We start from the raw sequence: 15,132 nt of genomic DNA, 5'->3' as shown, positions 1-15,132 counted from the left end.
ACACACAAGACCATGAATTACCACACAAATCATGGCCAAAACCCACAAAGGCAGCCATTCAGGTATTGGGTGGAAGCTGAGATCTAGTCCTCCCACCTCCCACCAACACTACACCCTACCTCAGGTGTGGGCCTTTTTATAATTCGTACAAAGGTACCAGTTATAAATGGGGAACCCTTTCCCACATACACAAATTACTAAGTTTACCACCCACCTCTCTCCTTTCTTACCTCCCTCTAACATTCCCCAACTCATGCATCAACCATCAAATGGAAATCCTCCTATTGGCTTCTGTCTCACAACAGATGACACATCAGATCCATTTATTCATTAAAATAAACATGAAATAAGCAACTATTGTCTCAGCCGCTGTTCTAGGCACTGGGAATGTAACAAGTGTTCTGGTCACATAGAGCTGATATTCCAAGCCAGGGAAAGACAAATAAACAAATACACAGAAAAACATCAGAAGTGATGTGTTATAGAGAGAATTTAAATTAGTTGACAGAATAGCGATTGACTAGTCAACTTGGGAGATCAGGAAAGGCCTCTCCAGAAGGTGACATTTAAGTAGATTTTGGAATGACGACAGAAAACTCACCAAGGGAAGACCAAGGAAAAGAGGATTCCAAGAAGATGAAACAGATAGTGCAAAGCCCTGGGGCAGGAACAAGTTTGATCTGTTCAGTGGAACAGAACAGTCACAGTGAGGCTGTACAGTGTGGGTGGGGAGAGCAGGGGAGGAAGCTAGAGAGGAAGGCAGGGGTCAGGTTGTGATGCAGGAGACAGGAGGGGAGTTTGGATTTTATTCTAAGAACAGTGGGAAAAAAACTAAGAAGGGGAGTGACAGGATCCAATTTACCTTTTACATAGGATCTTTCCAGATGCTGTGTGGAGAATGGAATTTAATGGGGCAAAAGAGGAAGCCTCCAGTCATCTAAAGGAGACTTGTGGTTAGATGTAGAATGTCTTATGTTCATAAAGCTGCTGAACTGCTCGAACTGCTTCGCACATGGGCCTCTTCATGAATTCCTGTTACTTTGCTGGAAACCTAAGACTATAAAAGGAATGCTCGTGTATAACTGGTGCTGATTGGTTTCTATCGACATATACCTTGTTTGCTGTCTGTGAAGTTGCCCTGGCTTCCTCTGATAGACGAAGTTGTTCAGCTTTCCTGTGTCTTAAGCACCTGGTGCGTGTGCATTTCACACCACGTACACAGCTGTCTGCTCCACAGAAAGTGAGTTGTGAGGGCTGTGTCTCGTCTTAATCATCTCTGTGTTCCTAATCACCCAACACAACACCTGGTACTTCATGAAAGTTCAATAATATCTGGTGGAGTAGATGAATGTTTTATTTGGGGGCTGTGTGAACACTCTTTTGTCTCCAGAAGCCAAAAGGATAAAACGATGTTAGGAATGTACCCTACAAGCCAGATACCCCAAGCCCCAGTCCCTTACCTCCTAGGTGAGTCAGGGTCGAAGCAGGTCTTGTGCACGTCAGCCCCCTCCGGGTCACAGCAGTCACCATCATCAAAGTCGTTCAGCATATTGTTGCACTCCACGTGGCAGATCCCATCCCTGCGATTCCAGGAGTAGCACCGGCCCTGCAGGCGGCAGTCGCCCCCATCGTAGCCTGTGAGTGGGTGCTCACACTCAGGGTCACAGTGGTCATTGCCAATCTTGCTGGGCTCACAGTTCACGAGCACAACACGGTGGCGCAGGGTGGAGTTGTGGACCTGGTGGATGTGCAGCTGCCAGCTGATGTTGTAGCGGCTAAAGGCTTCATTGAGCACTTCATGCTGCCGACTGATCTGCTCCTCACTTACGGTGGGGTTCAGGCCCTCGTCGTTGCAGATGTTTACTACCTGGTAGCGGATCACCTTCTCTCCCCGAAGGGGCCAGTGCCAGCTGTACTGGGAAATCAGTTCCACGTTGTCACAAGCTGTTTGCCCACAGAGCGGGGGCTGCAAAGGTGACAGAATCTCAGGCTCCGGCTCAAAGCCCTGGAGAACCTCAAGCCGTGGGTACTTCCCATCTCTAAAGGGGGCCCACTGTTCTTCCAGGGGCTCAAAACTGGCTGTCAGTAGCAGGGTGGTCAAATCCTCCACCTCGCTTGGCTGATGAGGACTGTGCTGGAGGTGGCTTTGTGGCAGGGCCGTCGACCAGAAGACCAGTGTGCCCAGGTGTCCACGGAAATGGTGCCCGTCCTCGGAGCTATCCCCACCCAGGAACAAAGAGCGACAAGATGCCATGAAGGGACTGTTCAGGGGACCGGACTGATCTGGACTACTAGCCACCTGAGTGCCATCGACATACAGGGCCATGCGCCGTCCATCGTAAGTGGCTGCCACGTGCGTCCACTTGCCTGGTTGATAGCGACCGTGACCCATCATAATGGTGGCTTTCTTCACGCGGTCAGTGCGAAGAGAGAAGAAGAAGCGAGCATCTCGCCTTCCCACATCCTTCCCTGAGCGGATCCCCAGGGCCCAGCCCTTGTCACTGATAGTGTGGGAGCAGTTATCAAACACACCTGGGAAAGAAGGAAGAGTCGAGGGGAGAAATACCAGATACAAAGGGGATGGAGAAAGGGAGAAGAAAACCCATATAAATAGCAAGAATGTAGGTTTTTAATGGGAAAAAAATAAGTGATACAGATTCTCCACCTAAGCTGCCTGTCCAGTACCCCATATCAGGCTGTTCTGGCAACATCTTTCCCCAAAAGGAACTTAACTTGAGATTCCATCCAATTTAAAGCATTCTGGTGTTTTTAAATAACTAAAATGGAAGTTGTAAGGGGATGTCTAATGCAAGTGAAAACCATCCTCACCACTCTGTCACAAACGTTCCTCAGGGTGACTCTGTGTCCATGACTTCCCACTCTTTCCACTTCCTCAGAAGTCATGAGGGCCTTCATGGTTTTTACAAAAGTTAGTAATCTCCTACCCCTTCAAAAGGTCATTTTTCTCTATTGAATATTGAAATGATGATTCTTGTGGGGAAAATAAGGAGAAGACTGTAACATCCCAGACATGTTATTCCCTCTAGTGCCCAAGGGCAAGGATACCCATCCATAGTGAACAGCTGTTCCCCAGAGTAAGCAAAATGACATTGCCCCATGGTCCTAGACTGAAAAAACCTAGTCAAATTATAAGAATGATTGTTTTATAACCAGTAACGCCCATCAGAGTACAGAAGTGGAACTTTCCCAGGTAAACGAAGCTCCTCACCACGTGCTACCTTACTTACCACCTTGCTCATAGGAGGCCCAGCACTATTAAGTCCCATAAACAAAGGAAGGAATTCCTGTAGATAAGTATGTCACTAACAAGTTGGCAGCAGGAAGAAGTAATCAGATGTAACAGGACCACAGATGAAATAGGAAGACTGAAGGCCATTTGGAGGCCTTGAATGTTCCCAGCAATCCATCTGCAGTTATGAACCCACCATCCTCCCGGTCCCTCTTATACTATATAGGCAGGGTCTCAACAGCAGCTTTCAATTGTAATTTACATAGAGGCAGTACATTCACACAGGAAATGCTTAGTAAATACTGCTTTAACTAATGAATGAATGTTAGAAAAGTCGGCTGGCCTTTAGATAGATACCTGAGGCTAAAACCAAGAGTTATTCTTCCCCAGCCTCCCTCAGCCAACAGTTTTACTTATTTACCTGAGCTCCTATATAATCCACTCAAAGAGTACCACTCTATGGACAGTTTGGATTTTAAAGCCATGAGTCCTCCCATTCTAATTGCAGGCAAGTGTCTTAAAAGTAGCTATGTTCTTCATAAATGATAGATTATCTTCTCTTCTGTTTCTAACATAAATCAATAACTTGTGATTTAAAAAATAAAATGTTCTTTTTAACAAAAGCAACTCATCCCCAATCTAGCAATTCTAACAATTAGACTTCCAAGTACTGGTGATGACTAGGTATAATACAATGGTGATGTTCTAGTATTGTTTGGGGTTTTTTGTTTATTCTTACATTGAGGTCTGTATGGTAAAGGAATGTAACAATTACTGCTTTACAAATTCTTGTACTGGGTAGATTTTCAAAAAAGCAGACAAACCTAGTGAGATCAGTAATAAGTTTCCTGCTTCATAGTTTCTCCGTGGTTCACTTATTTTCATAAGTACATTTAGCCTTAATTATGTCCATCCACTAAACTATGAAGAAATGTGCTGCAATATTTAATATCAGAACCATGGAGTTACTAACTTCTCAACTAGTAAATATCAGCTGTTTTTTTAAATTAATTAATTAATTAATTAATTTTTGGCTGTGTTGGGTCTTCATTTTTGTGCGAGGTCTTTCTCTAGTTGTGGCAAGCGGGGGCCACTCTACATCGCGGTGCGCGGGGCTCTCACTATTGTGGCCTCTCTTGTTGCGGAGCACAGGCTCCAGACGCACAGGCTCAGTAGTTGTGGCTCACGGGCCTAGTTGCTCCGCGGCATGTGGGATCTTCCCAGACCAGTGCTCAAACCCGTGTCCCCTGCATTAGCAGGCAGATTCTCAACAACTGCGCCACCAGGGAAGCCAAATCAGCTGGTTTTTAAGAGGAAGAATTGAGGAGGAGGCTATTTCATATTTGTTGCATATACAGGTGTATATGAGTTGTGGTATAAATTATTAGGCTTGACTTATAAATTACTAGATAATTAGCTTGTTACCTGCCAGCATCTAACTGCAATTTTGAACACATTAACTTATTGTCCTTAGAACTTCTAGTAGCAACAAAATAATTGTTCCTACTTATTTAGCTCATAGGAAGCTATTAAAATTATAGTGTGTCTAAAATGTTATTTCTAACTTCTTGAGACACTACACAGAAGATGGAATTTTCTTTTCATGCTAGTCTAGTTCTGATTAATCTAAATTTTAGTAATTATATTAAAGAGGATTTATTGGCCAAGAGCATTAAAATAGCCAATTTTAGTTGGGAGTTGTAGAAAGTATATAGAAGTATTACTTTTTGAATGATTATGAAAGTAATGATTCTTTACTCTCTAATTTAATAAGATGTCACAGCAGCATATGTGAAACCTCACTAGGTACCTAGATAACTGCATTCTATTTGCTGTATTACCACTGCTCATACTTCATCTATAGAAGAGAGTAAATAATTGTTGAAGCACTGCCTTGCACTCATTCCAGAGAAGGAAAGAAAAAAAAAAACATATTTAACAAATACAATTTTCCAACCCGATTACTGTGGACTGAACATTTATGTCTTCCCAAAGTTCATTTGCAGGAACCCTGCTCTCTAATGTGAAGATATTTGGAGATAGGGCCTTCAGGAGGTGATTAGGTTATGCAGGTGGTGCCCTCATGATGGGATTAGTGTCCTTTTAAGAAGAAAGCTAGCTTCTCTCTCTGCTCCCCACCATGTGAGGATACAAGAAGACAGACAGCCATCTGCCAACCAAGAAAAAGGTTCTCTCCAGACACCAGATCTGCTGGTGCCTTTATCTTTCCTAGCCTCCAGAACAGTGAAAAATAAATTTCTTCTATTTAAGACACCCAGTCTGTTGTATATTTGTTATAGCAAACCAAACGAACTAAGAAACCAATGTCATCAACACTAGCCGTGGATCAGAATCACAAGTGGAACTTACACAAATACAGATTCTTGCGAAAACATGTTGAGAGCTGCTGTTATTCTATATTTTAAAAACAAATCAAGGGCTTTCCTGATGGCACAGTGGTTAAGAATCCGCCTGCCAATGCAGGGGACCCAGGTTCGAGCCCTGGTCTGGGAAGATCCCACATGCCGCGGAGCAACTAAGCCCATGTGCCACAACTACTGAGCCTGCGCTCTAGAGCCCACGAGCCACAACTATGGAGCCCGCACGTCACATCTACTGAAGCCCACATGCCTAGAGCCCATGCTCCACAATATGAGAAACCACCGCAATGAGAAGCCCGCGCACGGCAACGAAGAGTAGCCCCTGCTCTCCACAACTAGAGAAAGCCTGCGTGCAGCAATGAAGACCCAACGCAGCCAAAAATAAAATAAATAAATTTTAAAAAACAAACAAAACAATTCAAGCTTCTGACTGCTGTTCAGTGGATGGAAATGCAGAAGACAGAAGTTGGGAATCTTAATTTTTCCAACCAGTGGAAAGGAATTAGAAAAATTGTTATCAATACGTTGTCAGACATGAAAGTGGAAATCGCATCTGAAATTCTTTTAAACCATTTGTTTTAAACTATTTGTTTAAAGATCATATCAGATAGAGCATTTTAGGTCTGTCTGAGGTCTCTACGTAACCATACGTTCTTGCTCATTAATTCAGAAAACTAGTGGAATGAAAGGCAGTTAAAAGAAACAGGAGCCTGTTATGAATAAGTGCACAGATATGATGCTGTTAGAGAATATGGTTAATGGATTGTCTAGGATTCATAATTAATTGGGGCTTTTTATTATCTATAATACAACTCACATTTAAGACTACTGAAATGGAAATAAATGTCCCCTGCTCCCGCTAAAAGATCTATTATTCCAAGAGAGGAAATTGTGGCATTGAAGCACAGTATGCTTACGTCTCCCTGAGAATCACTGCCAGCCACCTCAACCTCTTCCATGAGATCATGAGTGCGTCCTTGTGGGGATTTTCAAAATTTACAAGGACAGAGTAAATAAATGTTTCTACCCCCTGCATCTTCTATATTCTTATAGTCTGTACTGGTTAAAATCTGTTCCTCCAATCTGTAGGGTATTGAATGGAAAATTATCTGATTCTCTTCTCCCTTGAGACTGAATAAACCAGACTGCAGTTAAACTAGAATTGCAGTCTGTGCTCAGACAAACACAGACTTAGCCCCAACATTGAACCCGTAACCTGGAAGCTCTCTGCTTCACCCCTAGCTGGTGGGAAGAGGATCATGCTTGGCCACTTGAAGTGCTGTCACCCCACTAAGCCTTGAAGGGTTCACATTTCATCTCACTGTCTTGCTCTTCCTAGAAAAAGAAATTCCACTTGGAATTAGTCATTTCAGTTCCTCAAATATTTGCTGAACATCTCATTCATGCCAGATGTACACACTCTTCTCAGCTTTGGAAGAAAAGGTAGTCTTTGCACTTGAGGAGTTATAGTCTCATGGGAGAATAGGCAACATAGGAAGTAATTTTAATATAATATCAGAACTAATATCAAGAAATACATAGGTGAGGGCTTCCCTGGTGGTGCAGTGGTTGAGAGTCCGCCTGCCGATGCAGGGGACACGGGTTCGTGCCCCGATCCGGGAGGATCCCACATGCCACAGAGCGGCTGGGCCTGTGAGCCATGGCCGCTGAGCCTGCGCGTCCAGAGCCTGTGCTCCGCGACGGGAGAGGCCACAACGGTGAGAGGCCCGTGTACCGCGAAAAAACAAACAAAAACAAACAACAAAAAAACACAAACAAACCAAAAAAAAGAAATACATAGGTGAGTGAAAACAAAACCTAATCACAACCCATAGTTCAGAGATGATTTCCTGAGGGGATGAGACCCAAACCTACTCTTGAAGAGTGTGTAAGAATTGGTCAGGCTAAAGAATTACAAATCATTCCACACAGTGGCAGGATGGAGAGCACCAAAGGTGAAACATGTCAAGGTAGGCCTTGTATAACACAGTAAGGGGCTTGGACTGTGTAAGTTAGGGAATACCTTGAGGCTTTCCTACTGCTGCCAAATGCCTCTGATATCCTAAGAGCACACAGATGAACTCTAGCATGAAACACCACGTGGTTGACCTTGCCTCACACACTAGCTCCAACTGCAATTAGGAAATTTTTCAAAGCTTACAGATGGACAACTGTGGCATAAGATATACATGAACACCACGAGAGTTCCATGTAGTTAGCTCACCCATGCACTTGTTGGATAGATATTTATGCAGCAATACTAGTCGCCGATCTCAGTACTTGGTGCTTGGGATTTCTGTAATAATCATACGGTTATTTGACATCATCAGGAGTTCAGTATAGTCAAGAAAATAAACCTTAAATAAACAACTACAATGAAATATGCTGACAGTTGGAAGTATAAATAGCTATGTGAACAGCAAAAAAAACCACAAAAAAACAAACCTTTATTAAAACATGGACATAATAAGGCAAAAATTCTCCCTGAAGTTACTAAATGTCAACTTTCCAGCACTAGACTACCTTCTTAATAACTTAGTTCCAATCAAATCTGCCCATGAAACTAAGGTCACCTTGATTACTAATCAGAGTGTCTGGGAAGGTTAGGGAGACCCAAAGCCAAAGAATTTCAAGAGGTAAGTTCAGGCATTCCCAGATCAAAGGTCCTGCCATTTCACCCAGAAACATTTACTGTAATATTTCATAGAACCTGCATTTATATAAAATATCTACTTTAGCTGAATCTTTTTAACTGTGATGTAGTATTCTTTTGGTTAATATTTTTTTCCTTCACTTCTTATCATGTAATGATATCTCCCATTTATACAGTACTTAAGCTTTCCAAAGCAATCTGCTGTAACTATCACTTAAATGGTAAAGCCGTCCTGTGAGCTAGGCAGATGAGTATCATCACCAGCCTTATTATATAGATGAGGACACTGAGGTTCTGAGAGGGCAGGTGTCAGTCTGGGTGCGTACAGTACACTAGAGCCAACGTGTCATGATTCTGAGCCCAGAACAGTTTTCTATGCTGGGGAAGACCATAGTGCATGGTGGTTACAAGCATGAGTCAGCCAGAAGCTACAGTCTCCAGTCTACCACTTAACATGCTGTGTGACCTCAGAAAAATTACATCATCTTGCTGAACCTCAGTTTACTCACTTGCAAATTGTACCTGTAAAATAAAAATCTGTCCACCACTGGTCTTCTCTTCAGCATCCCTCAACCAGAAGCTGAGATCACAGACCTACCTCATGACATTGTTGTGAGAATTAAAGAACACATGTGAAGGATCTTAGCACAGTGCCTAACTCATACAAAGTGATTAATAAGCATTACCTGTGATGACTAGAAGGAATTTGATGATGAACTATCAAAGGGAAGAACAAATTAGATACAAAATCAGTGTTATGCAGATGAATGTTTAACAACTGGTTCTCTGAAGGGATAAAACCAAACAAACAAACACTGATTGTTGGCATTTGCTAATTTCTGTGGTGTAAATATTCCAACAATGGCCAATTTTAATTTACTGATGTCCCTGAACATGGAGTTGGGAAGAGAAGTGTACAATTGGCTCTGGTGAGCTAGTCTGAGCCAGTGCCACCACTAGAAAGACTCAAAAGGAAAGCAGATACAAGCCACCACGTGTCTCCTTCGCCCCCTGACTATTAAAGTAGATGTGGCTGCTTTGCTGGTCATCTGATTTTTTATAATTAAAAAGGGGTAAGTGTGACTTTGAGACTTACTATAAAGCTACAGTAATCAAGATATTGTGGTATTGGTGAAAGAGTAGACAAATAGATCAATGGAACAGAATAGAGAGCCCATAAATATAATCAATTTATCTTTGGCCAGGAGCAAAAGAAGCATAATGGAGCAAAGACAGTCTCTTCAACAAATGGTGCTGGAACAACCAGATATCCCCATATAAAACAAAAAATAATAATATAGACACAGATCTTATATTCTTCACCAAAATTAACTCAAAATGGATCACTGACCTAACTGTAAAATGCAAAACTACAAAACTTGTAGAGGATAACACAGGAAAGAAAACGTACATGACCTTCAGTATGATGATGCCTTTTTAGATATAACACCAAGACATGATCCATGAAAGATATAATTCATAAGCTGTACTTCATTAAAATTAAAAACTAATTTTCTTCTAAAGACAATATCAAGAGAACTAGAAGACAAACCACACACTGGGAGAAAACACTTGCAAAAGACACATGGGGCTTCCCTGGTGGCGCAGTGGTTGAGAGTCCGCCTGCTAATGCAGGGGACACGGGTTCGTGCCCTGGTCCGGGAAGATCCCACGTGCCGCGGAGCGGCTGGGCCCGTGAGCCACGGCCGCTGAGCCTGCACGTCCGGAGCCTGTGCTCCGCAACGGGAAAGGCCACAACAGTGAGAGGCCAGCATACCGCAAAAGAAAAAAAAAAAAAAAAAAGACACATATGACAAAGGATTGTTATCCAACATATACAAAGAACCCTTAAAACTTAACAATAAGAAAATAAGCAACCCAATTTTAAAACAAGTCCAAGACCATAGTGGATACCTTACCAAAGAAGATATACAGATGGCAAAGAGGCATATGAAAAAATGCTCCACATCATATGTCATCACAGAAATCCAAATTAAAACAACAGTGAGATACCGCTACACACCTATTAGAATGGTCAAAATCAAGAATACTGACAACATCAAATACTTTTGAAAATGTGAAGCAACAGGAATTCTCATACATGGCTGGTAGGAATGCAAAATGATATAGCCACTTTGGAAGACGGTTTGGTGGTTTCTTCATCCAGCAATCATGATCCTTTCTATTTACCCCAGAAAGTTGAAACTCTGTCCATACAGAAACCTGCACATGGATGTTTACAGCAGCTTTATTCATAATTGCCAAATCTTGAAAGCAACCACAACATCCTTTGGTAGTTGAATGGATATATTAACTGTGGTCCATCCCAACAATACAATATTATTCAGTGCTAAAAAGAAATTAGCTACCAAGCCATGAAAAGACATGAAGAAAATATAAATGCATTTAACTTAGGGAAACGAGCCAATCTGAAAAAGCTAAATACTGTATGATTCCAACTATATGGCATTCTGGAAAAGGTAAAACTATAAAGATAGTTAAAAGATCAGTGGCTGGGCTTCCCTGGTGGCGCAGTGGTTGAGAGTCCGCCTGCCGATGCAGGGGACACGAGTTCTTGCCCCGGTCCGGGAGGATCCCACATGCCGCAGAGCGGCTGGGCCTGTGAGCCATGGCCGCTGAGCCTGCGCGTCCAGAGCCTGTGCTCCGCAACGGGAGAGGCCACAACAGTGAGAGGCCCGCGTACCGCAAAAAAAAAAGAAAAAGATCAGGGGTGAGGGGAGGGACATGAATAGGAAGAGCAGAGTACCTTTAGTGCAGTGAAAATGATCTGTAGATATACCTCAGTATACTTTTGTCCAAACCCATAAAAATGTACAGCACCAAGATTATGTACAGCCTAAAGTAAACTATGGTCTTTGGGTGATTATGATGTGTCAGTGAAAAGTCATCCTTGAGAATAAAACATTTAAAAAAATAATAAAAATAAAAGATAAAAGATAAAAAATAATAAAAATAATAAAATGTTCAAATAATAAAAAAATAAAAGATCATTCTGGTGAGTGATGTTGATAATGGAGGAGGCAATGCATGTGTATGGGCAAGGGATATATGGGAAATCTCTGTATCTTCCTTTCAATTTTATTGTATACCTAAAACTGCTCTTTAAAAAAAAAAAGTATTTTTAAAGGGGTGGGGGGTGCGGTATATGTTTCTTCCACTCTGGGCTTTGAGCCTTAAAATTACCAAAGTACTCAGTGACTGACTGTTCCTGTAAAATAAAATCTGTCCATACCAGGTCTGCTCTTCAAATCCTTCAGTCACAAACTCGGATCACAGAAAGACCTCCACAGCTCATCCACATGCCCTCAGGAGTGATCCCCAGCCCTGCCTCCTTAACTCCACCAAGCAGAAGAAGATGGACTTTGATAAAAAAGAAAAATTACCAATCTCCACATTTAGAAGATTTCTCAGTCTAGCAGAGTAAAGGCTGACAAAGCCAACACAGTCTAAGCCAACACAATATACGTGGTGAAATTCTGAGCTTGTGCAACATTGAGATTTTATAACTTTGGATGTACATGTGATAGAAGCAAACACGTTATAACTGTTGTTTATTCATCAAAACCACATTCTTGGGAGGAACAGAGGGACCAGATCATCAACATGATTTATGAAATCACTCAACACCAAACTGAACTATGAAAGCCCATGGGTTAGAAAAATCAGATCAAGTGATGTAACTCGAAAAATGATGGTGGTACTGAAGCCAAACATTTGGGTCACATCGTCTTAAAACTTTCAGAATCATTCTTTCATCGAATGGCTGAATGGATTAAAAAAAAAAAAAAAAAAGAAGACCCATCTATATGCTGCCTACGAAAGACTCACTTCAGATGTAAGGACACACACAGCTTAAAAGTGAAGGGATGAAAAAAGATATTCCATGCAAATGGAAACCAAAAGAAAGCTGGGGTAGATATATTTTTATCAAACAAAAGAGACTTTAAAACAAACACTGTAATAAAAAACAAAGAAAAACAAACACTGTAATAAAAGACAAAGAAGGGTGCTACATAATAATAAAGGGGTCAATCCAACAAAAGGATATAACATTTGTAAATATTTATGCACTCAACATATAAGCACATAAATATATAAAGCAAATAACAACAGACCCAAAGGGAGAAATACCGTAATACAATAATAGCGGAAAACTTAATACCCCACTTACATCAACGGATAGATCACCCAGACAGAAAATCAATAAGGAAACATTAGCTTTAAATGACACATTAGGCCAGATAGAGTTAATAGTTATATATAAAACATTCCATTCAAAAGCAGCAGAATACACATTCTTAAATGCATATGAAGCATTCTTCAGGATGAGTCATATGTTAGGCCACCGAACAAGTCTCAATAAATATAAGAAGACTGAAATCATATCAAGCATCTTTTCTGACCACAATGATATAAAACCAGATATCAATTACAAGAAAAAAAAGTTTTTAAAAAATCACAAATATGTGGAGATTGAACAACATGCTACTGAATAATCAATAGGTAAGCAAAGAAATCAAGGCAGAAATCAAAAAATACCTTGAGACAAATGAAAATGGAAATAGCAATACAACACACCAAAACCTGAAACATGAAGCAAAAACAGTACCAAGAGTGATGTTTACAGCAATAAATGCCAACCTCAAGAAACAGGAAAACTCTCAAACAAACAACCTAACCTTACACCAAAAGGAATCAAAAAAAAGAATAAAAGAAGCCCAAAGTTAGTAGAAGGAAGGAAATAACACAGATCAGAGTGGAAGTAAATGAAATAGAGACTAAAAAGACAATAGAAAGTATCAATGAAAATAAGAGCTGGTTCTTTGAAAAGATAAACAAATATGACAAATTTTATCTACACTCAGCCAGGAAAAAAGAGACAGGGTTCAATGAAACAAAATCAGAAATGCAAAGTGAGAAGTTGCAACACATACCACAGAAATACAAAGGGTCATGGGAGACTATTATGAACAATTATGCACCAACAAATTGGACAATCTAGAAGAAATGGATAAGCTCCCAGAAATATATGATTTTCCAAATAGAAGAAATGTTATGAAGAAATAGAAATTTTGAACAGACCAATTACTAGTAAGGATATGAATCCATAATCAAAAGCCTCCCAACAAACAAAAGCCCAGGACCAGACAGCTTCACTGGTGAATTCTACCACACATTCAAAAAAGATCTATTACCTATTTTCTCAAACTCTTCCACAAAATTGAAGAAGAGGAAACACTTCCAAACTTATTTAATAAGGCCAGCATTACCCTGATACCAAAAACAGACAAGAACACCACAAATAAGAATATTACAGGACAATATCCCTGATTACATAGATGCAAAAATTCTCAACAAAATATCGGCAAACCAAATTTAACAATACATTTTAAAAAAAATCATACACCATGATCAAGTGGGATTTATTCCAGAGATGCAAGAAAGGTTCAACATCTGCAAATCAATCGTGATATACCACATTAACAAAATGGAGGATACAAATCATGTGATCATCTCAATAGATGCAGAAAAAACATTAGACAAAATTCAACCTCAATTTATGATAAAAACATTCAACGAAGTCAGCATAGAGGGAAAATACTTTAACACAATAAAGGCCATGTATGACAAGTCCATACTTTCACCCATAATACTCAAGGGTGAAAGGCTAACAACTTTTCCTCTAACTTCAGAAACAAGACAAGGTTGCCCACTCTTGCACTTTTATTTAACATAGTATTGGAAGTACTGGCCAGAGCAGTTAGGCAGGAAAATGAAATAAGAGGCATCTAAACTGGAAAGGAAGGAGTAAAACTGTCACTATTTGTGAATGACATGATTTTATATAGAGAAAATCCTAAAGATTCCATTAAAGAATTGTTAGAACTAATAAACAAATTCAGTAAAGTTGCAGGATACAATATCAATATAAACAAATCTCTTGTGTTTATACATACTAACAACAAACTATCAGAGAGAGAAATCAAGACAACAATCCATTTATAGCTGCATCAAGAAAAATAAAATACCTAGGAATAAATTTAGCCAAGGAGGCGAAAGACTCATTGATGGAAGAAATTGAAGAGGACACATATAAATAGAAAGATATTTCATGCTTATGGGTTGGAAAAATTAATATTGTTAAAATGTGTGTATTAGCCAAAGCAATCTACAGATTCAATATAATCCCCATCAAAATTCCAGTGGCATTTTTCACATAAATAGAACAAACAATCCTAAAATTTGTATGGAACCACAGAGGACTCCAAATAGCCAAAGCAATCTTGAGAAAAAACAAAACTGGAGGCTTCATGCTCCCTGATTTCAAACTATTCTACAAAGCTACAGCAATCAAAAGAGCATAGAACTGGCATAAAAAATAGACACTCAGATTAGTGGAACAGAATAGAGAGCCCAGAAATAAACCCACATGTATATGATCAATTCATTTATGACAAAGGAGCCAAGAATACAATGAAAAAAGGACAGCCTCTTCAAAAAACGCTGCTGGGAAAACTGGATTGTCACTTGCAAAAGAATGAAACTGGACCACTATCTTATATCATACACAAAAATTAATTCAAAATGGATTAAAGACTAGAATGTAAGACCTAAAACCACAAAACTCCTAAAAGAAAAATAGAATATAAGTGACTCAACATCGGTCTTGGAAATGATTTTTTGGATCTGACTCTAAAAGCAAAGCCAACAGAAGCAAAAATAAACAAGTTGGACTATATCAAACAAACAACAGCAAAAACTTCTGCACAGCAAGGGAAACCATCAACAAAATGAAAAGGCAACCTACCAAATGGTGAAAATATTTG

At 40.2% G+C, this 15,132-nt stretch overlaps 1 protein-coding gene across 2 annotated transcripts in view; it reads right to left on the bottom strand.

Moving 5' to 3' along the window:
• The window catches only part of PAPPA2 (pappalysin 2), a gene marked incomplete at its 5' end in the record, with an annotated part of 281,240 nt that overhangs the window by 242,789 nt on the left and 23,319 nt on the right, over positions 1 to 15,132 (bottom strand). For both annotated transcript variants that reach the window (XM_082656927.1, XM_082656928.1), the window contains one exon: positions 1,461 to 2,532. In XM_082656927.1, the coding sequence (XP_082513053.1) occupies positions 1,461 to 2,532 (1,072 nt within the window). The remainder of the gene's footprint in view (positions 1 to 1,460; positions 2,533 to 15,132) is intronic.

This window comes from Grampus griseus (assembly GCF_964374135.1).
Source record: "Grampus griseus genome assembly, chromosome: 1".
Lineage (NCBI taxonomy): Eukaryota > Metazoa > Chordata > Mammalia > Artiodactyla > Delphinidae > Grampus > Grampus griseus.
The sequence above is the reverse complement of the archived record's forward strand: the minus strand, read 5'-3'. Positions and strand labels throughout refer to the sequence as shown.